The sequence below is a fragment of the Carcharodon carcharias genome, chromosome X (genome assembly GCF_017639515.1).
Source record: "Carcharodon carcharias isolate sCarCar2 chromosome X, sCarCar2.pri, whole genome shotgun sequence".
Lineage (NCBI taxonomy): Eukaryota > Metazoa > Chordata > Chondrichthyes > Lamniformes > Lamnidae > Carcharodon > Carcharodon carcharias.
In genome coordinates, this window is record NC_054507.1 from 19,985,216 (window position 1) to 20,008,858 (window position 23,643).

At 43.3% G+C, this 23,643-nt stretch overlaps 1 protein-coding gene across 1 annotated transcript; it reads right to left on the reverse strand.

The window, feature by feature from the left end:
• Positions 1-168: 168 nt before the first annotated feature.
• LOC121273324 (peripherin-like) lies at positions 169-23,228 on the reverse strand. Its single transcript, XM_041180462.1, has 9 exons — positions 22,714-23,228; positions 12,486-12,546; positions 8,376-8,471; positions 7,832-7,993; positions 6,911-7,036; positions 3,907-4,127; positions 1,565-1,608; positions 1,376-1,449; positions 169-536 (listed from the first exon to the last, which is right to left on the reverse strand). The coding sequence occupies exons 1-9, from the start codon at positions 23,226-23,228 to the stop codon at positions 489-491; spliced, it is 1,347 nt and encodes a 448-aa protein (XP_041036396.1). The 3' UTR covers positions 169-488.
• Between the last annotated feature and the right edge of the window lie 415 nt (positions 23,229-23,643).

Consider the following 23,643-nt stretch of genomic DNA (forward strand, 5'->3'; position numbering starts at 1 on the left):
GTTGGGTAGATGGAGTTAAGATGGAGATCAGCCATGATCTAACTGGATGACAGAACAGGCTTGAGGGGCTGAATGGCCTCCTCCTATTCCTAAATTCCTTACTATGTTCTGTGGAAGATGCAAGCTGAAGACCCACCTGTGCTTTGTAGTTACTGAATTCATCATCAAGCAGACTAGTTCATCAGAGGTGAGGGGAGCAACATACATTTGAGAATGCCTGTTTTAAAAAGTGTAGACTTAGGATTGTAAAGGTTTGAATAATGAGCCTAATAAGTATTTTAATTTAAAGAGCATGTCAGGCCCTGGATTTGCTTGCTGTATAGTGTGAGTCTCCAGGGTTATAGTACAATGCATTGATTGGAAATTTTAAACTTCTGAACAGAAATAAGGGTAAATGGAAACTAAGGGCAAATAAAAAATCAGTCTTCTCTTCTTCTTCTGTTTTACTCAGATCCCAAATTCAAACGATCACTTGGGGCTGTGAGCATTCAATGATCACGCTCGTTCTGTTGCTCCTTTCTAGATTCATTTACCACCTGTAGAGTAAAAAAAAAAATCACATTTAAAAATCAAGCACTTGCAAATTGGCAGCAAGTGAAAAGTGATCTGAAATTGCGCATCACCCCCATTGCTGTCAAAAGTCAGTAAACATTGGTAGTGAAATTTGTGTTTAAACAGAATGTGACTATTCATAATCCCAGTTAAACATGCAGGGGGAGAGGATTCTGTCTGTGAAACAGAATTGTAAGTCCTGTCATTCTAGGGAACTGGTCACCCATTTTCGTGGTGACAGAGTTTGTTTATGTGTGTAATTATCTGTTTGAATTATCCCCGATCAAGTGTAAGAGAAATGAATACCTATTCAAGGCATTCTTGTCTTTTTCCTGGAGGTTAGTTTGGTGAGTAGAGGGGTTTTATCCTTTAAGAAGCTCCTTAAAGCCTCATTTTTGACCTAATATCTCCTTATGTGGCTCAGTGTCAAATTTTGTTTGGTAGTGATGCACCTTTAGACATTTTACTATGTTGAAGGTGCTATATAAATGCAAGTTTTTGTTGGATCTATTGCATCCAATTCCCTGATGGTTGTTTTGTTGAGCAGGTGTATCTATCTATTGTAGGTTTCCTGAGTTGGTGGAGGGAATATCTATCCACACATTTCAGTGGGTGTGTCCACACCTGAAGTGTGAATTAATCTGAACTCACGTCCCTAATTTTAAGATTAAAGTTTGGTTTTTACCTGGAAAAATAAGGCCCTATTTCAGGGGAAATGATCCAATTATTGACATCCCACAAAAACAACCTCACTTTTTAAGCAATCCCCATTTCTCCAAAAAGACAGGAAGACACAACAGCTCTTTCAATCAGTAATTCTCACCTCTCCATCCCGGGTCTCAATGGTTTTGATTAACACGGTCTTCCTGCTTGGAATATCTGAATTGTGATCATAATCTAAAATATGAGAACCAAACACAAACAGGAATTATCTATCGGTCTCCAGTTATACTGATATGAAAGGCTACCATCTTAAATGCTTTATATGGCTTCCAAACCCTCACAAACTCACCTCTAAAGCTGAGGGAAGAAAAGGACTGGACCGGGACTGCAATCCTATTGAGACAAAGAGACAGTTAATGACTGCTAATTCCAGAATATTTTACCTCAAAGTTAGCTTGAAAGGAATACTGCAAGGAATTGGTCAGGGATCGGAAAACTTCTGATGCTTCCAACTGTGCAACTATTGGGCCGCAAGTAATTCCCCAGTTTCTTAATAGGATGTGTGGTGCTCAGGGACACCATATTATGATTCTCAACAATGTCCACCATTGGCTCTTTACCGCCACCACTTCCCACAGCTTAGGTTGAGACCAATTCAAGTAAGATTGCCTGGATGTACAATCAGGGTCCACACTCATAGCTTAATTCATAATCTCTATATTTCCAACTTTTTGGACTGTGAGTAGGTTCAAGGGCTACTCCTGTTATCTACTCAAGTGCACATAATTTATGCTGACACTTCACTGCAGCACTGAGGGAGTGCAGCATTTCCAGGGGTGCCACTATTCAGGTGGGACATTGAACCAAGGACCTCGTCTGCCTCTTCAAGTGCTCAGATGGACGTTACGGACCCTATGCCAAAATTTGAAGAAGAGCAGAGAGGTATCCTGGTCAATACTCCTCCCTCCTGAACATTCATCTCACTTGCTACTGGTGGGATCTTACTGTGTGCAAGTTGGTACGTGTGTTTGTCTAAAAAGTAAATAACTGGTGCTGAAGTACTTTGGGGGCTCCAGGGAATGGGAGAAGGTGCTGTCTGAATACAAGTTCCTCAATTTCTGTCTCACCTCCTTTGGGCTAACTAGTTGTGCTTGTTTTTGGCTCACCCAGGGGGAGAGCTTTTCCTCCCCAGGGCTAGAGTGTGAATGCTTGGCAAGGCAGCATTGGGAAACCTGCCGTGCATTAAAATGTACAGAGTGACAACTGGGAGCAGCGTACTCCTGGCTTTGGTGTCCCACCAAAACTCAACACCCTAGCCCTGAAGAGGAGATTCCACCCTAGAGCGTGAGCTGAAATAGACACCAATATTATCGGAATAAAGCTGCTCTCTACACTGGCACACAGCGTTTCATCAGTCCCGCTGTCCTAACTTAAGCAGAAACTCATCAAAAAATCCTAATTTACGTGTGAATTTATGACTAGAATATTAATGCTAAACTACTAAATGAAACTCCTGAAACACCATTGACAAAAATGCAAATACTTCAACTGGATATTTATATCCCTTTTATTCTTTTCTTCCATATTCCCTGTCCTTTTCATTTTAACTGAATTTTTCTCTTTTTACTTTCCACTATTCTAATCCTCTTCGTTATACTTGTGAAGTTTCGAATCTTTTCCGATTCCTTTTGTTCATTCTCTCTATTCCCACTGGTGCAGAGGTATGAACAACTTTTTGTTTTCAAATCTCATTAGCTAAAACCTGGCTTTTGACCAGCTGTTTTTTCAGCCAATGAAAAGGCAAGGTACTGTTGGTTGGCTGGGTCATGTCAAAGAGGGGACAAGGCCAATCTCATAAAAACGATGTGCTTTTGCAGCACTGTAAAGGCCAAACAAGTTCAATTAAGTTTTTACTCTGGTAAATCAAAGAGGTTTCGTATTGAAATGTGTTTAAATGTAGAGATTATGGGTCAAACCACTGCTGTGGGGCTGGTGATGTAAAACCCAACAGCAGAATGGGAAAGTGCCCAGCCATTTAGTGACCCCCCTCATCACAAAGAGGAAGCAAGAGGGAATTAAAAAAGATTATAGTTTAATGCGGTTATCTTTCCTGATCGAGAGTCAAATTTTGTGTATTCTTTGACACAACAAATTCTTTTAACTTATTCATTCATGGGATGTGGGCTTCGCTGGCTAGGCCAGCATTTATTGCCCGTCCCTAGTTGCCCTTGAGAAGGTGGTGGTGAGCTGCCTTCTTGAACCGCTGCAGTCCATGTGGTGTAGGTACACCCACAGTGCTGTTAGGGAGGGAGTTCCAGGATTTTAACCTAGCGACAGTGAAGGAACGGTGATACATTTCCAAGTCAGGATGGTGAGTGGCTTGGAGAGGGAGGCTGGAAGTGATGTTGTAGGCAGCTTTGACCAGATCTGAGTTAGAGGCAACGGGGTCCAGTGCCATCAGAAATTGTGTGCCTCTAGACATCAAGGGGAGACAGGATTTCCCTCTCTGCCATTGACTAGACTGTTGAAACACATCACTTTGGCACACTTGTGGAGAATGGCCTTCCATAGGTTTGCTACTGGAGTGGCCATCACCATAACAACAAGGGCCTGAAGCACCAACTACGATCTATGATGCATTTTGCTCAACAAGGACAATTTCAAAGATTGTCCCCAAACTGCTCAGCTCACCTGCTCTCTTCCCCTTCTAGCAGTTTCCTGTAGGTGGCAATTTCAATGTCCAGGGCCATCTTGACATTGAGCAGATCCTGATACTCCCTCAGGTGTCTTGCCATCTCATCCTTCATGTGATGAACCTCTTGCTCAAGACGAGCAATGGAATCCTGGTAGCCGGATGCTTCGATGGAAAACTGCTCCTCCATCTCCCGCAGCTGCCGCAGCAGAGACTCATTCTGTAGGCAAATACTCAAAGGTGAATTCAAAAACATACAACAGATTTGTCTGTGTACAAATATCACCCCCTGAAAGCATATACCACACCATAGGTAGGAAATAGACTAAACCAATAGAAATCCCCAATGAACTGATCCCATTAATATGCAATTTGACAAATAGAGCTTCTTTGCAGTCTAGTTTGAATCTGCTTGACCAACAGAAAAAGTTGTTATTCCAACCTGTTTACCCGTTGCTGAGAGATTGTAACTAAGTATATTTTTTATTGTTTATTTAGCAGAACAATTATATTATACCAGGATCTAGCAAACATGAATATAATACAAATGAATAAGAAAATTAATGCCAAATTACATTTGTAAATATACATCTCTCAATTTAAATCAGCCACTGTATGGCCTTCATTTTTTCTGTGATATTTTGAAAAATTGTCAACGGATATACATCAACAATTTGCATTTATATAGCACCTTTTAGCATAGCAGAACATCCCAATGTGCTTCACAGAAGCATTGTTAATGTTGACACTGAGCCACAGAAGCTGATGGTTGGACAGATGCCTAACAGTTTGGTCAAAGGGGTTGATTTCAAGGATGTCTTAAAGGAGGAAATAGTGGTAAAGAGTTGGAGAGATTTAGAGAGGGAATTCCAGAGCTTTGGGCCTTGATAGCTGAAGGCACAGCCACCAATGATGGAGCGATTAAAATCAGGGATTTGCAAGCTGTCAGTAATGGAGACACAGAGATATCAAAAAACTTTTACGGCTGGAAGAGATTACAGAGAGAGGATGGATTAGTGGTGGAGGTGTGGGGTGGAGGGGCAAGGCCATGGAGGGGTTTGAAAATAAGGATGATAATTTTAAAATCAAAGTGTTGCCAAACTGATGGCCAATGTAGGTCAGTGAGTGCAGGGGTAATGGGTGAACAGCACTTGATGCAAGTTAAGATACAGGCAGCAGAGTTTTGATGCGTTCGAGTTTATGAAGGGTTGTATGGGAGGCCAGCCAGGAGTGTGATGGAATAGTCAAGTCTGGAGGTAACAAAGACATGACTGAGGGTTTCAGCAACAGATGAGCTGAGGCAGGGTCGAGTCAGGCGATGTTATAGGAAATAGGCGGTCTTTGTGATGGAGAAGGTATGTGGTCAGAAGCTTACCTCAGGATCAAACACAGCACCAAGGTTGCAAACAGTCTGGTTCCACTTCAGACAGTTGCCAGGGCAGGGATGGAATCAGTGGCCAGGCAACAGAGTTAGTGACAGAGACAGAAGGCAATGGCTTCAGTCTTTCCAATAATTTCTGGAGAAAATTTCTGCCAACTGCTAGTCACGGAGGTATCTTATGATGTCACCAAACAATAAGTATGTGCATTCAACTAAGATTGTTTCTGCTGATAACTCTCAGACTATTGATTAATTCTACAGCTTCCTAGTGTAGTCAATGTCACTGTTCTAATTATGAATGGTTGTCACAAGCTAAACCTAGCTTCTTATTAGTTAGAACTTATTATTAGATAGAAAAGTTACAGTGCAGAAATAGGCCATTCAGCCCGTAGTGTCTGCGCTGGCCAAAAAGAGAAAAAAAGGAACTAGCTGCTCATTTTAATCCCACTTTCCAGCACCTGGTCTGTAGCCTTGCAGGTTACAGCACTTCAGATGCAGGTCCAGGTGCCTTTTAAATGAGTTGAGCATTTCAGCCTCAACCACCAACTTAAGCCATGAATTCTAGACCCCCACCACCCTCTGGGTAAAAAAAGTTTTTCCTCATGTCCCCTCTTATCCTTCTACCAATCACCTTAAATCTATGCCTCCTGGTCATTGACCCCTCTGCTGGGAGAAATAAGTCTTTCCTGTCTACTCAATCTAGGCGCCTCATAATTTTGTATACCTCAACTAGGTCACCCCTCAGCCTCCTCTGCTCCTAGGAAAACAACCCTAGCCTATCCAATCTCTCCTCATAGCTGTAATTTTCAAGCCCTGGCAACATTCTTGTAAATCTTTTCTGTACTCTCTCCAGAGCAATTATGTCCTTCCTGTAATGTGGTGACCAGAACTGTACACAAAATTCCAGCTCTGACTTCTTGACATCAATACACCAGAGAGAGAAAGATGCCTCACTCACATCTTCAAACCAAAAGAGAAGGTGCTCTTCACACCCTCTGGAACAGTTTGACCATCCCTTGAAGGATTCACCGCCACCGCCCCCCCAAACCCCACACCCTTCCAACCAAGTTCCCATCCTCCTTCACTTTATGGTAAGGGAAAGAATTTGCATTTCTATTGCACCTTTCATAATCTTAGGACATCCCAAAATGCATCACAGCCAATTAAGTACTTCTTTTGTTAAAGTGTAGTCACTGTTGTAAAGTCACAGCCAAACAGCAAGCTCCCACAAACAGTCCCACAGATCTGTTTTTTAAGTGATGTCGGTTGAGGGATAACTATTGCCCAGGACACCGGGGAGACCTCTGCAGCTCTTTTCGAAATAGTGGCCATGGGACCTTTTCCATTCACCCGATAGGGAAGACATGGCCTTGGTTTCATGCCACATCTAAAAGATGGTACCTCTGACAGCATGGCACTGGTAGTATCAGACTGGATCATGTGCTCAAGTCTCTAGAGTAGGGCTTGAACCCACAACTTCATGACTAGGAGGTGAAAGTGCTACATGCCAAGCCAAAGCTGACACTTTTAACTCAAGTTATACTGCCAACGTGAAACTGGTGACCACCGCCCCTACCCCAACTGGCAGGGACTTTAGAAGTCTAGCCTTTTTTCTCACTTACAGTTCCTCTCAGTGCATCCAGATCACAGGTCAGTGTCTGGATTTGACGCCGTGACTCATTTAGATCCTGCTTCGTCTGTCTCAGGGTTTCATTATTCCGGTTGGCGGCATCCGTTAGATCGGTAAACTGTTGGACAGAACGAGGACAGAGGCAGTTAAAGCACGGCAATCGATCAAACTGGACAAAACAGAGAGTGTGCACTGTGGGACAGCACAGCATAAACACAGAAGGAGGAAGGAATGATCCACTAAGCCCGGCCTAGAAAGTCTGAACCTGTGGACAATGCATGAAGAGAGGACTAGGCTCAGCTGTACTGTGCCCCTCCCATGATCAAATTGCTGGTGACAACCACTATCAGGAATGAAGAATGGCCATTGGGGAGAGAGCAAGGTACCTGTGTAACTGGAACGCAACATGGGCGATTGTTCACAGGAAAAGAGAAAAGAAACTTAAAAATAAATATTATATATGGGTCTCCATTTTGTGAAATTGAACTGAATAAATCTGGTCATTTGTGGGCTGGCATCAGAAGAAAAAGCAGCCATTATGGTTGCTAGATTGCTGTAAAAGCCCAACTGCTTCATTAATTTCCTTTAAAGAAAAGGGCCTGCCACCCTTATCTCTTCTGGGACTACAGGTGACTTCAGTCCCAAGTGGTTGACTCTTAAAACCGTCAGGCTAACTAGACAAAATGTGTGCCTTGCCAGTGTCACCCACATCCCAGAAACAAAAATACAAAAGTATTCGTTTTAAACGTGGTCACTTGTGAATAAACTTTGCTGAACTGCTTCACAAGAGAGACACGGAGTTTTTGTTGCTCTCCTGGGGTACTTGAGGCCTGCAGTGGTAGGCCTCATGACAGGATCAGTCACCAGTGCTCTTAGCAGCTGCAGAGTTTCTGGAATCCGGCTGAGTTTTCACCTTGGACTTGTACCACTCCTCGGCCTCCTGCACGTTCTTGGTGGCAATGGTCTCGTACTGTGTGCGGATCTCTTTCAGAGCTGCAGTCAGGTCTGGCTTTGCCACTTCCATCTCAACCTGTACTTGTGAAGCCTGCATGTTCATCTGGAGGTCCCGCAACTCCTGACATTGGAAAGAAGTGAACATGGAAATTTAAGACATCCATCAATCAAATTTACACATGAAACATCCATACAGAATGGCTATTGACAATCTAATTCTGACTATGGAACCCTCTTAAAAAAAAATTGAACCCACAACCTTCTGACTTAGGGGCAAGATGGCTGCCAATCGAACCACAGTTGACACTCAAAGGAGATGTCTGAAATGCTGATAATTCCATCAAAAACAGTGGAAGGGAATGGTTACCAGTCAGAGAGCTTTGTACTGTACCTGGGCCCAGTCAAGAACCCTGGATGTACAAAGAGGAAAAGGGTTCCATTCCACCATTGACATCCCTTGAAGCAGACAAGAAATGAAACAAAGCAACAACAGCCCAGCTCACCTCATCATGGATCTTCTTGAGAAATTCGATTTCGTCCAACAGCGACTCGATCTTTCTCTCCAGCTCCAACCTAGCTAAAGTCGCATCATCAACATCCTGCAGGGGTTCACGTTCGGGGAAATGGAAGGGAAAGAGGAGAAGGAGAAATCAGTAAAAGGAGCAAGGGTAAAGGGAAAAGAAGAGAAAAGAAGACATTTTCAATCCCTCTGCTTGAGCTTGTTGTTAGAATAGGATTGTTTGCAAGGAACTATGTTCAGTTTTTAATGATGGATAAAATAATCATCAAGTTTAGTTTTCTTTATTAAATATTTTTGGTTTTGACCCTTGAGTTTGAAGTCAAACTTCCCTCTTCAAGTATCTAAAGTTACTCAGGTTGTGTAGCTTGATGTGCTACAATTTGAGTTTCTCAAATAAGGCAAATTCCACAAACCTTGTGTGACTTGGTTTCAAGCAGTAATGCACAATATTTCTTTGAATTTCTAACATCTCTGTTAATCCAGTGACCCCCTGCCCCTCACTGCATGGAAAAGTGGGTGCATTGATGTCGGGTGAGAGCAGAATGGGACTTGGCTGAGATGTCTGACAGTACAAGGTTGAATACTCTGATGTCTTCAGGGAAATTGGAACAGGAGTGAGTCCCTTGAACCTGATCCCATTCAATGTGATGATGGTTTATCTGTATTCTAACCCCATCCATCTGCCTTGGCTCCATATCCTTTTACATGCTTGGCTAATAATTAAAAAAAATCAATGAATCTCAGATTTAAAATGAATAATTGAGCTAGCACCTGCAGATTTTTTGTGGGAGAGTGTTCCACTTTTTAATAAAGAAATGTCTCTTTTAGAGAGGGCGACACTTCTCTCAAGCCCGCCATTTCTCTCTCTGCCCTCAAAAGCCTTTCTTTGTCCAACCTTCTGGTCATCCCTCCTATTATCTCCCTCTTTGACTCGGTGTCCTCATTCATTTCTATTTTGTGAAGGACCATTAGGGCCGTTTTGCAAAAGAAAGTCTGTGTGTGAATGTAAGTTGTTGCCTTTCATGACACTCGCTATCAAGGTCCACATGAAGAATGGCCACATGGGGCAAGGTGCCGGTACTGCATGCATTCCAACAGTCAGCGTTTTGCATTGCTTGTGGACTGCTTTCACACATCAGCATTTGCTGCAAAACTCAACATTGTGACCCCTCTTCCAACAGCAGCCTGCCATCTTGTTCTACGGTTGTGTCAGTCGCAGTTTGTGCACTTGCACAATGATGAATGCCCAATGCCGCCTGTCTCCTCGCCCAAGGTTATCCCAGAAAGGCCTATGCTTCATGTCTTGTGTGCGAAGGATCACATGCAATCAATCAGCAATCAATGTACTTGGAGCTGCCAACAGGTAGTCAGCTCAAAGGTGGCACTTGCTGGGAGGGCAAGAAGAGAGAAGAAGAGCTTGCATTTTTATAGTCCTTTTCACAATCTCAGGGTACGCTAAAGCACTTAAAGCCAATGAAGTACATTTTGAAGGCAGCAGACAATTTGGGCACAACAAAATCCTACAAACAGCAATGATAATGACTAGATAATCTGTTTTAGTGACGCTGGTTGAAGGATGAATGTCGACCAGGACACCGGGGAGAAATCCCCTACTCTTCTTACAAATAGTGGTACCTGAGAAGGCAGACAGGTTTAACGAAAGAAAGCACCTCTGACAGTGCAGCACACCCCCATCTCTGTACTTTTGTGTCAGACTGGATTTTGTACTCAAGTCTCTGAATCTGAATCTGAAATGAGAGTGCTATACCCACTGAACCACAAAAGCCAAGCCACTGCAAAAATAAAAAAAGGGCTGTAACTTTTCTCCTTGCGTTGGCTACTAATGATCACAGAACCTTCCACATCCCTTCCACCCTGCCCCCCACTCTTTGATCAAATCACCCTTTAACCTTCTAAATTCCAGGGAATACAACCCTTGTTGTAATTCAACCTTCTTGTAATTTAACCTTCAGGGTCCAAGTATTATTCTGGTACTTCTACACTATACTCCCTCTAAGGATAATATATCCTAACGAAGGTGTGGTGCCCAGAACTGCTCTGGGTGTAATCTAACCAGGGTTTTGTGTAGCTTTAGTTTAACTTCTACCTCTGTGTATTCTGGTCCCATATCAGATTGTTGGAATCACTTGTGGATCCAGTGTGATGGCCCATTCACTTTTGGGGGAGAAACTATATTTTATGTGGGGTGGTGGTCCCTTTAAGAACTAGGATCTGATTTCTGGTTAAAAGTTCCAGTAAATGATAGTGGGACCAGGCTGCCTCGGAGATGAACAATAGAAAAAAAAGGTCAACAAGTTAATTATAGGAGTGAGTTGATTCCTAGGGCTGCTTTTCAATTCAAGCAGTTTAGTTTAGGAGTTTAGAACAAGCCGAAATGAAGAAAACATCTCATGCAGCAGAATTTGGTTAAAATTGTGGTTGTTGGCAAAAAGAGAAGGTCTCTATTTAAACGGTGAGTTGAATTTCTGGTACAGCCGAGCTGAGGGGAAGGAGAGAGAGAAAGAAAGAGTGTGTTTTAAATACAAAACTCCCTAGTTAAAGAATATTAGAACTAGGAGAGTTCTGATCCGAGGTGGCTACACCTAAGACGCCAGAGCTGCCTATGTTGAACCAGGAGTTTGCAACCTTAGGATGGTTGGAGGAGGTTTGAAGGGATAACCTTGCTGGAAGTAAACGGAAGGCCCAAAATATCTCAGAGACTGTGGACAAGTCGTTGACACAGTACTCAGACCAAGCGATTAATCTTCCAATTTTTGATAAGTATCTAACTTGAGGGTTTTGGAGTGTTAAGTCTAATGGGTGTAGAAGGAAAGTGGGGCTAAAACATTGGATTTGGAGTGTAAGTAATTGTGTTCATTGTATCTTTATTATCTTTAATGTAACTGACTATGTAAGATTGAGTGTAGTTATTATAGTTCATGTTCTTTGATTTTTGTGTAATAAAATTCTTTTGTTTAAACTGTGAACCTTGTGGCTTCATTCTTTTAGTAAATACCTGAGTTTTTGGATTCTAAAAGAAATAAACACATTACTGGTCTCTATCGAGATCATAACACCATGTGTTTATTTGATCATCATTTTTGGCTTTGAAGGCAGAATTACAGCAGAGTTCAAAATTTTGGAAAACACACCCAAAAAAGTGTCAAAATCCTAATCTGACTCCCTCGGGATTACATTTTTCACTTTATTAAACATACCTGGGTCTGCCACTGCAAGAATCACACATGATGTTTTGTAATTTTTCCTTACAATGCAACTAGTGAAATATCGGGTGAAGTTATGAGAAACTTGTGTCCTACTGCATTCTCAGTGTAACTACCTATTTTTACATGTCACATGCAAAGCAAAGAGCTTCAGTTTGCCCATAAGAACCAAAAGCATTCACAAAATATGATTCACTAAGACACTGGTAAAAATCCCAGAAATACCATGGAAGAGAAAGGGAATTCACAAGCTTGTATCCTGGGCTGTTTTTGAGTCGTCAAGTTTTCTGGGACTGTGTCAGCTTTTGCGAGATTTTTGTGTTGGCATACATGGAACGACAGTGAAACCTGTAAATTAAGGTTGCTTTTTTTTTTGCACATGTCCTTATTTTCCAAATCATCATTGTATGTACTATAACAATTTTCAGCAGAATGGGGGGGTTCTTTACCCTGCATCCACAGCAGCAGAAAAACTGCTCTATCCCTGGAACAGAGCTATGCAAACACCATTCCCAGAGATAGAATGGTCTCTCTGTCACTATGAAGGCTGGGTACAAAGCCCTCCATTTCACAAATTTCTTTCACCTGCTGCTGCCTCGTGCTGACCTGCGGGTTCCGTGTTTTAACCTCTAAAAGGGTTTGGTGCAAAGAAGGCTGTTCACTGTTCAGAACTTGCGAGCGTCCATGGTTTCGGAGTGTCTCTTGTATATTTTACCATGCAAGTTATTTGGGGCTCTCAATAAGTGTCCATTTTTTGAGAGTGTCTGGTTAAACACTGTGAGAGTTAAAGCCTTCAGGAGGGGAGAAAATTGATAGCGAATTTCAGGCTGTGCATTGCTTGTTGCCAGCAGCTGGTCTGAGTTACTCACCTTCCTGAACAGTACCAGATTATTCTCTGTATCCTCTCTCTTCTGGGCTTCCTCTTCCAATCTGCAGCACAATTACACGCAAACATTACTGAGTTCCCAGCCAGACAGTAAAACCACAAATATTTCATCCCCTATTTTGACTGAGTTCCCTATCTCAGCCACGCTGCTGCAGGGAGCTGTGGACTTTAAAGGCATTTCAATAGCACCATATCCCATCTCCAAATGCTTCATCATAATTACTCCAGAACGCAATGATTGCCACTATAAGAAAACGCAGTAGTCGTTTTTTTTTGCACACAGCAAGATTGCAAAAAAACACTGCAATGTGACGAGTCAGGTTATCTGTTTTAGTGGTGTCGGCTGAGGGAGGAATGTTGGCCAGGCACCAGGCGAACTCACTGCTCTTGTTTGAACAGCTCCTTGGGATCTTTAATGTCCTCCTAAGTCAACGGAGGAGGTAGGCAGAGAGGCCTCACTTCAACACCTTAGCAAAAGAGCCTGCTACGAGGCAGTGCCACCCTCAGTACTGCACTGGAGCATCAGTCGAGATTATCAGCTGATGTCTTGGAGTGGGACTGAATCTCCTATAACCTTCTCACTCACAGGCAACCACACTACCAACTGAGAGAAACTTTGGAAGCAAATAGCTGGGAAATTCTGTCTGTGTTCGGAGGGTTAGTATCAGAAAAACATTAGACTCCTGTAGTCAACCACTAGGGGCCTCTGTCGACTAACTGTTTTGGAAGGTTGTTGTTGTGAGACTTAAGGAATCAGGGTTTAAAACAAACCCCCAAAAGATGCCCCCTCCTCTCCTGTGGACACTGTATCTTGCTGCACTGCATGCTTAGGTTCCATGGGTGGCAGCAGCCCTCTAGTGCCTCAGGAATCCTGGCTGCTTTATCCCCTCCTTGGCCCAGAGACTTTTCAATTGCAAGGCCTCCCTGCAAGCTCAGACACTCAGTTGACTGAGCACAGGCCTGTAATTGAACCTGGAGCCTTCCTGATCTACAGACTTGACTTGAGCACTGTAATTAAATCATTGAGGGGATTATTAGGGACACTAACCAGTGAATGTGTACAAAAAACAGAGACAGGTCTGTGGATGCTGTACAGGAAAGTCCACAGAGATGGCCAAGATACCTACCTTTTAAAACTCTGCAGTGACAAAAGGAGGTCTTGAGTCCAAAAGAAAAACCATGTCACATTATGAGGAACAGATTGGGGGTAGAATATAAATCTCGTGATCTTGTGAATTAAGCAGCGCATCAATTAGGGCCCAGCTGGTTAGGGTAACTAAGTTCCCAGGGGGTAACAAATAGGATGCACCTCCAACTGACCTTTATTGGAGGGAATTAACTTGGACCTCAAACTCCCAGACATTCCTGGAACTTGCTCCCTAACAGCACTGTGGGTGTACCTACGCCACATGGACTGCAGCAGGTCACGAAGCTGATTCACCACCACCTTCTCAAGGGCAATTAGAGATGGGCAATAAATGTTGGCCTAGCCAGTGATGCCACATCCCATATATGAGTAAAAAAAAGTTTGATCAGTAGGACACAGCAAACCAAAGGATACAGGAAAAGAAAAGTCCTAATTCATTTACAAATAGCTCCCACCACTTAATGTTGCATGGTGTCCTGGCAACTATGGGTTTTAAATAAAAACTAAGCTCTGAACTTAAGCTTGACTGCATAAAAACATGTTCACAAATAAAGAAAACAGGCAGCATTTGTGAGGTAATTTTCGAAAACAACAGCATGGGGTAAAGCTGCTCCAGTTGCTACGTGGAAGGGCATGTTTTTTTAAATGCATTTACAATGGAGCTACACAAGAGCAGCCTGAATAATTTTACTCCCCTTGCTATCAGCTGAGTGGTTTCTTATTTAAACTCTATTCAAAAATTTGACCTCCTGTCTCTATACTTCGATTAGCAACACTTTGCATGTTCTGGGTCTCCAGGAGTAGTCATGCCACCTCATTTAGACTGAAGTGCTGCCTCCTAAAGCAGCAGCTGGGCTATTGGATAAGAAGGGGGGGGTTTTGCCAGTGTCTCTATCCCTTCCTCTCCTTGCCAGAATCCGGTTTCCAGGCTACCAGAAGACCTCCAGTACCTCAGTTGTGTGGACATTCTTCCCATGTGGTACAATGAGCTTCAATGGCTTTTTCAACTATGGAGGGCAATACAGCTAATCCAAAACCCTGTCTTCAACCAACAATAACAACATGCATTTATATAGTGCCTCTAATAAAAAACGTACTAAGGCACTTCCAGGAGCGATTATCAAACAAAACACAGTATGACACTAAGCCACATAAGGAGGTATTAGGTCAGATGACCAAAAGCTTGGTCAAATAAATAGGTTTTAGGGAGTATCTTAAAGGAGGAGAGCGAGGTAGAGAGATGGAGAGGCTTAGGAAGAGAATTCCAGAGCTCAGGGCCGAGGCAGCGTACCAATGGTGGAGCAATTAAAATCAGGGATGCACAAAGGCCAGAATTAGAGGAGCGCAGAGATATCAGAGGGTTGTGGGGCTGGAGGAGATTACAGAGATAGGGAGGGGCGAGGACACGGAGGGATTTGAAAATAAAAATGAGGATTTTAAAAATGAGGCATCGCTTAACTGGTTGCCAATGTAGGTCAGCGAGCACAGGAGTGATAGGGGAATGGGACTTGGTGCAAGTTGAGACACAGGTAGCTGACTTTTGGATGACCTCAGGTTTATGGAGGGTGGAAGCCAGGAGTGCATTGGAATAATCAAGTCTAAAGGTAAGAGAGGCATAAATGAGGGTTTCAGCAGTGGATAAGCTGAGGCAGGGTGGAGTTGGGTGATGTTGCAGAGGTGGAAATGGGCAGTCTTAGTGATGGCACGAATGCATGATCAGAGTGTCATCTATGACACCAAGGTTGCAAACTGTCTGGTTGAGCCTCAAGACAGTTAACAGGAAGAGGGATGGAGTTTGTAATGGGGGAATGGTGTTTGTGTCATGGATTGAAGGCAATAGCTTTGGTCTTCCCAATATTTACCAGCATCTTACAGACAAGTACTTTACAACCATCATCATTAAACAATGCTGATCTACCCTGGGTGATTTATTCCCCCACTGCCTGCCTGAAAGTGGTGGTTGCACCCCCATTGCTCACCTGGTAGAGAGAAGATAGACCAAGGATGGAATCTAAACCCTTTTGGTTTTGCTGGAGATGTATGTAAATGAATGTGCCTAAGTGGCTCAGAAAGACAAAAATTTGGGACCTCGGTGTTAGTGTTAGGAAAGGTGTGCTCCTCTCCAACAAACCATCCCATAATACAGGCTCAGACAGGCAACTGGAGTTCTTATGCATTCAAGTGTAAAGCTGACTCAATCATTCTGGATGGTTGGCAATTTATATTTCTATACATTCAAGCAAGGAGCCTAATATGCTCAAGGCTTGATGACTTTCTTGGAACTGCAATCTGAGCAACACCAATAACCAATTAATAACTGGCCTCAGTCAGGGTGCAGGTACAAACCCCTCAGTGATCCCACTCCTACTCCTTGAAGGACAGCACCTCCAGCAATGCAATAGCACTCCTGCAGTGCTAGTATGTCAGCGTAGATTATGCGTATAAATCAAGGAGTGGGCTTGAATCCATAAACTTCTGCCTTAGAGATAAGAGTCCTGCCAACTGAGCTAAGCTGACACACATCAACTCACTCAATTCTTTGCATAACATTTCATCTTAATATCAAAAGTGGCAATGGAGACATCCACACTATGCCAGGAACTGGGCCTACCCTAGCATTAACCTTCTCTCCCCCTAGCAATGCTGAAATGACTGCCCTAAATGTCTCCTTCATCAGTTAAACAGGATATGGCAGCCTAAAGATAAAAACAAAGGTAAAAGTTTATGGAGTAATGGTTGTTCCTATCTTATTAAGCAGATCCAAAGGTTAGAATATGAGAAAAGTTGATGAGCAAAAGTCATTAACAGCAGAGGTCAGTTGGTTTGAGAGGGGTGTCTAGGGTACAAACAATCAAAAATGATATATTAAGAGCATGGCTCGGACAAGAAACAGCACTTCTACAGAAGGTCCAAGAGAGACAACTGCAATGGTTTGGGCTCATTTCAAGACTGGAAATGGCTGCAATACCTTTCATGGCCCTGCACAGAGAGCTACATGAAGCAAGAAGCCCAAGAAGGCCAAGGAAGCGCAGGCTAAAACAATGTCAAGAGTGACTTGTTACAGAAAGGACGACTGAAGCAGTCAGGCCAGTTCAGAACCAGCAACAATGGAGTGAATTCATCCAGCCCCATTGTCAATGCTGAACCAACAGATGGGAATTCAGAAGCAGTTATAACCCACGACGCTTGGTTCTAATATCATGACATTCCTCAAAGTTGTGCACCGGATTAGCCTCATCATACGTCATTTAGCATCTTGCATACATGTAAGGTCATCTTTCACTCACCTCCTTTTGAGGCTAAACAGCCTTCCGGAAGTTTCTCCAGTCTTTCCCTCATAAATCAATAAATTAATGTTGGAGGTCAGCATTGTGACTCTCCTCTACAGCATCTCCAGGATTTGAATGTTTCCCTTATGTCTTGGGAGCCTAAACTAAACAGTGCTGAACAAGGCACTGTACAGTTTTAGCTGGAATCCAATGAAACCCTGTGCCTCTTGAATCCAGAAGAGGACCCAGTTAGTGGAGCAACGCTAAAAGCATCCAGGAGCTATTTTGCTGATTTGATTCAACTCATTATCTTTCCTCATTTCAATGATTCCTATCAAAAAACACTGGATGTTACATGGAATTGCGCTGTGCAATGCTTGCCGTGGATAAGTATTTGCCTAAACAGAGGTTAATTCTAATTGATAAATTGATGTTTGCTTTTCTGAATTAGTTATTCAAGTTACAGTCATATATCTAGTACTATTCTTAACTGACAGACATGGAAGGCCAGTGTGCTGGGTAGGTTAATGTTCACTTTCCTTTTTCTTTTTTGATGTTTGCTCAGATTATAGCCTCTAGTAGGGACCATCTGTGAATGACTGCAGAATGGACAACTGAATATGAGAAAGGAAGTGCCTTCAATTAGTCTACACTTCACTAATGGAACAGGCTTCTAGACCAATAAAGAAAATGGTGCCTTTGAGAAATGATGCATTTAGCAGAAGACCACAGTTAATGGCATCTCAAGCAGAGCTAAGGGTTAATGGTTAATCGAAAGTACTTGCCCAGCTATGAATTCCCAATACACACAGCCCTTCAGTTAAGGATCAAAAACAATTTTTATCCAACTTGTAAGGCAGAAAACCCAGAGATCAAGTTTCAGTAGAGAGTAACACTGGGCAGGGGTAAAGCCAGCATTGTACTTGATCTCATCAGTTTACCAAAGTTAGGTTAAAATTGTCTCCAATGTCTCTGATTTCATGGGCAAGATTAGCACACATAAAAAAACTACCTTTTATTTAAAGTCAGTGGCCCAGCTATTGGAATCCCAAATAAGTATGGATCTTTTCATGGCTGCCCAATTAGTTTTTAGATAGATAGAAGAACAGCACTTATGACAGACATTATCTTGTTGCAGTTTGTGACCATTAGATACCTAACAGGAAAGGTCTATCTGACAGATGAGGTGAAGAACTAATGAGGTTTGTTCAAGCCTTTGTCAATATGGCTTCCCTCATTTCCAAACTGCAGAACTGAGGAAACTTGCCCGCACCCTGCCAAATACCAAGAAAAGCACCTCAAAATCTCTGCTGGGCAAAGTTTTATTGTTATTGGAAAGGACACCCATCAGTTGTCTAAATGTCATTCTCATGTCTTGACAAGCATAGGACATCTGAGCCAAATAATTAGATGTGTTGGTTGCTGGAAGAATATTTGCCAGGCAGCTCTGCCTTTTTCTCTCTACATCCACCAAAACAGGCAGGGCCTCAGTCTCATCCAACAGGCGGCACCTCTAATAATACAGCACTCCCTCAGTACTGCACTGGAGTGTCAGCCTAGATCATGTGCTTACGTCCCAGAGGTGGGGCTTGAAGCACAGCCTTCTGAATGTATGACCAACTGAGCCAAGCTTATGCTTTACCAACAGTTCTCTAAAAACCAACTGAGCCATCAGGGGCCTTGTGCAGCCACAGTGAAATCACATTTCAGATGCTGCTCTGAGTATGACTAGGAAAGAATTAAATAATAGAATAGTGGATGCAGTCAGTGCACTTTATCCTGAGAATAAAAAAAGAGATCAAGAATCCCAGATGCGGTTAACTGATATCTCAATGTGTTTTGCATACGAGGACTAAAATACTGACTATTTGCCCCTATCAAAATTCTTCAACAATGAGCAAAGACTTTCAGTGAAAATGATACATGGACTAAGCCTGAAGCCAGTTTTTTATTTAAACCTCATTGACCAAATTCCAAGAAGGCAGAAACCTTCAACCATTTGCTTTTACAGTACTTTGGTTTTGAAATCTTTCAATTTATTTGATGTCTAGATGAAACCTACTAGCCTGGATTTTGTGGTCATGGATGAACGAACGGTGCCCGTTGTTCATTACACTTGCTCACATCCACTTTTCTAGGGAACTTGCCATGCATGAGAAAAGAAAGACTTGCTTTAATATAGCACTTTTCACAATCACCAGACATCTCAAAGCATTTTACAGCCAACCCAAGTACCGTTATAATGTAGAAAACACAGCAGCCAATTTGTGCTCAGCAAACTCCCACAAACAGCAATGTGATAACGATCAGATAATCTGGTTTTTTTGTGATGTTAATTGAGGGATAAATATTGGCCAAGACATTGGGGAGATCTCCCCTGCTTGTTAAAATAGTGCCAGCTTTTACATCTGGAATATAAAGCTAGTCTCAGTAATGGTGACCATGTAACCATCATTGAATGTTGTAAAAACCCATCTGGTTCACTAATGTCCTTCAGGGAAGGAAATCTGCCATCCTTACCTGGTCTGGCCTACATGTGACTCTAGACCCACAGCAATGTGGTTGACTCTAAAATGCCCTCTGAAATGGTCCACCAAGCCATTCAATTCAAGGGCACCTTCCAAAACCATGACCTCTACCACCTAGGACAAGGGTAGCAGACACATGAGAACACCACCATCTGCAAGTTCCCCTCCAAGCCATTCACCATCCTGACTTTGAACTATATCACCGTTCCTTCACTGTCACTGAGTCAAAATCTTGGAACACCCTTCCTAATAGCACCATATGCGTACGTACCTACACCACAAGGACTGCGGCAGTTCAAGAAGGCAGCTTACCACCACCTTCTCAGGGGCAATTAGGGATTGGCAACAAATGCCAGAGATGCCCGCATTCCATGAAAGAATAAAAAAAATCCACTCAAGCAGACAGGTGGGGCCAAAGTTTAACATCCCATTCAAGAGACAGCACAATGCTCCCTCAGTACTGCACTGGAACGTCAGTCTTAACATTTGTACTCAATGCCCTAGAATGGGACTTGAACCCAGAACCTCATGATTCAGAAGCAGGTAGTGCTGCCAACTGAACCCACAGTTGGCACTTATGCACTAGAGCCAAATAAAAATCTATTTCAGCACAGTGCCTTCCACAGGGCCTCTGGAATCTGTATGAAGAGGATAATCAACAATGCGTCTCCTCAACCAATCAGATTGAAGAGGCATACAGAGCTCGAACCAGGAAATGCCACTTGGAATATTTAATTCAATGCCAAATCATGTACAGAAAGCAAAATAAAGGGAAGGAAAGAAAGAATGGATTAAGAGAGAGGGGTAATTAAGACTTATCGTGTTGGTGGCCTCACTGTTACTTTTACCACAAGATCGGAACCAAGGTATTGGGCACCACCTTGAAGAATTGATGCTGCAGCCACAAAGTTGACTCAAAGATAGTGGCAGCACACCTCTTTTCATCAGGAAGTTGGTGGATCCTGGCCCTATCAAAATAGCTTATTCTACACTCCTTTCCCTTCACCTCCATGTTCCCTGACTAGGCTTTCAAGTCAAACTTGGATGAGAGAGCAGACCATGCACTTGCAGGCCTCTATTGATGCTGTTCTGTAACCAGCCACTGGGAGGTGCTGGAAAGCAGCTACATGATTACTTTCCTTGCAATTTTCCCTCCCAGTGGAGAAGCATTTGGTTTCCCCGATTCTCACCAATTTTCTCAGTTCATTTCCTGAACTTATGCTGGGAACACTGTTCCACAGACACCACCTTCTGGTACCCCAACCAAGTGTCCATTCTTCACATGCCAGCTTTGTGAGCCAGTGAGGAAATGCCTGAACTCTCCTCCATGTCTCCCTACACTGGCATGACTGAGATAAGAGAACTCACCATGTGAGGAATCACAGTCACATCTTTCTGCTTTGTGGTACAGTGATGGGTACACCAACCCCCTATGTGACACAATTTTTATCTGTGCTGTTGTAAAGTGTGACCAGCACGGATTGTGGAAAACAACAAGATGCACATTTTATTGTTGTTGAGAAGTTTTGTTGAGTTTTTCAAAATAATTTTTAGCAACAGAAGATGATAATTTGGCCCAATTAACCTATCATTTTTCCATAGACTAACCCCACATATCTACCTTCCAACCATATCCCTTAATCCCTTCTCCAGAAACATGTACAAAGAAATTAGAACACAGAAACAGGCCATTCGGCCCAACTAATCCATGTTCATGTTTACCCTACATGTGAGCGAATCATCCTGATCACATCTATCCAACCTGTTCCCACATCTCTTTAACCACTTTTCCTTCATTCACCTATCCTATCTAATCTTGAATGTTGATATAGTTTATGCCTCAACCATGAACCCTGGAAGGAAAATTCCACACAACACTCTGTGTAAAGATATTTTTCCTATCCTCTGTCCTAAATCTCTTACATTTAATTGTCCCTTACCCCCATTTATATTATCCCATTCATTGTCCTTCCCTGATAACCCACAACCCAATTTCACACTGACTCCAATTCTTATTCTTAATTCCCTTGGTTTTAGCAATTGTTCCCTGTTGTTTGAAGCCTTCACCATGATGAACAACTTGCCTGGTTATCTTTGTCAATGCTTTTCATAATTTTGAAAAATTCAACTAGCTAACCTGGAACGTTCTTTTTCAAAGAAAACAAGCTAGACATCCTTAACATTTCTACATAACTTACCTTTTATTTTCTACAATTTTTATGCCATTTAAATTCTTGACAGGTCAACTACCCTTTGAAACTATCCTCTTAGAAAAGAAAATCTGTGCCTAATTATTCTGAAGGGGGTGTAGAAGAATGCTTGAACCAGCTAAGTTCAGAGACTTCAGAACATGTGTAAAATATTCTAGTTCAGACTGAGATAAGAATGGCCTTTCATCGCTGCCTCATCCATCTCCCCGCTCTGTCCATCTCACCCCCCTTGTCCATCTCATGTCCCCCTTGTCCATCTCACCCCACCTTGTCCATCTTGCCCTACCTTGTCCATCTCGCCCTACCTTGTCCATCTTGCGTCCCCCTTGTCCATCTCGCCACCCCCCTTGTCCATCTCGTACCCCCCTTGTCCATCTCCCTCCCCCTTGTCCATTGCGCCCCCAGCTTGTCCATCTCAAACCCCTTGTCCATCTCACCCCCCTTGTCCGTCTCAACCCCCTTGTCCATCTCGCCCCCACCTTGACAATCTCAACCCCTTGTCCATCTCGCCCCCACCTTGACAATCTCAACCCCTTGTCCATCTCGCCCCCACCTTGTCCATCTCACCACCCCCGTCCATCTCACCCCCCCCCCGTCCATCTCACCCCCCCTGTCCATCTCACCCCCCACCGTCCATCTCACCCCCCTTGTCCATCTCGCCCCCTCTCTTGTCCATCGCGCCACCCCCCCCACCCCCCGTCCATTTCTCCCTTTGCTTTGTCCAGCTCTCTCTCTGCTTGCTGCTACTTTTCCATTTGTAACGGTTTTGCATTGTGCGCTCCACCCCTCCTCCCCTTCTTACAAAGATTGGTTGGAACAGTCGAACCCTTTCACAAAATCCTGCAGTAAAAGATGAACATTTACAACCTTATTGTACTAAAGCATTACGCAGGAGCAAAACGCGTGCCTGGGATTACTTAGCATGGAGATATTTTTAAAAATGTAAAAAGAGCAAGACCACTCAAATTTTGTTTTAAAATGCAGAAAGCGTGAGATTATTTTTCTCCTAACCGTTTATTTTAAAATAACTCACTTTTTTGGTACAAAGCTGCCTTACCGTTGTCTGGAGTTCTGCAGATCATCGACTAGATTGTCCTTCTCCACCTGGATGCGGTCCCTGTCCTTGACCACCAGCTCTAGTTGTCTCTTCAGCTCCCTGATCTCTTGCAGGTAGACATCCCCAGTTCTGCTCGGCTCCTTGGACCTCAGTTGGTTGAGCTCGGCGACCAGCACGGCGTTCTGCTGCTCCAGGAACCTCACTTTGTCGATGAAGTTGGCGAAGCGGTCGTTCAGCTCCTGCAGCTCCACCTTCTCATTGGTGCGAGTGGTCAGGAACTCCTGGTTGAGGGCATCGGCCACCGAGAAGTCCACCTTGTCGTGGTAGCTCCTGGCCGTGGCCGGAGTGCTGGACCTGTGCCGGTAGGACGTGTTCCTCACCGTGGACAGAGAGGCTGGAGATGTTAGCAGCCGTCCAGAGCTGGACAGCCTGGAGACAGAGATGGGGGACACGGAGGGCCCTCCAAATGTCCTCCTGTAAGAGGCTGTGTTGCTGGAGACACGATAGGAAGACATGCTTGTGAGCTGGGATGGAGTGTGTTGAGTACTAAGCAGCCTTCAGACTGGGAATAGGCTGAATGAAAGGGCCTCACCTCTTCAGGTTCTTTATAAAGGAATTCAATAGATGACTAACCACGCCTTCTGCGGTGAATAGCAGCCCTGTTCACACAGATCAGGGGCTTTGGCTGATTTCCAGCTCATTACACATCACGGCACTTGAAGAGATCAATGAGATTTTGGCGCTGGCAATGGGGATCTAAACCGTAGAGAAGGGGGCTTGGCTAGGAAGGGGTGTAGTATAGATCTCTCTTCTGAAATACTACAGATCTTATGTATTTATAAATATATATATTATATAAATATATATAGAATATACACATTAGAGCAGCTTTTCAAAAAGTTAGCAGTTTTCCTCCAAGACAAAAGAAGT

What these genes read in the sequence shown, in the direction of transcription:
- LOC121273324 (XM_041180462.1), bottom strand. Translation starts at nt 23,228, where the DNA reads ATGTCTTCCTATCGTGTCTCCAGCAACACAGCCTCTTACAGGAGGACA. An exon ending in TTCTTCCCTCAGCTTTAGAG is followed by an intron (nt 1,450 to 1,564) that starts GTGAGTTTGTGA and finishes CTCATATTTTAG; the next exon opens with ATTATGATCACAATTCAGAT. An exon ending in TTGAGACCCGGGATGGAGAG is followed by an intron (nt 537 to 1,375) that starts GTGAGAATTACT and finishes TTTACTCTACAG; the next exon opens with GTGGTAAATGAATCTAGAAA.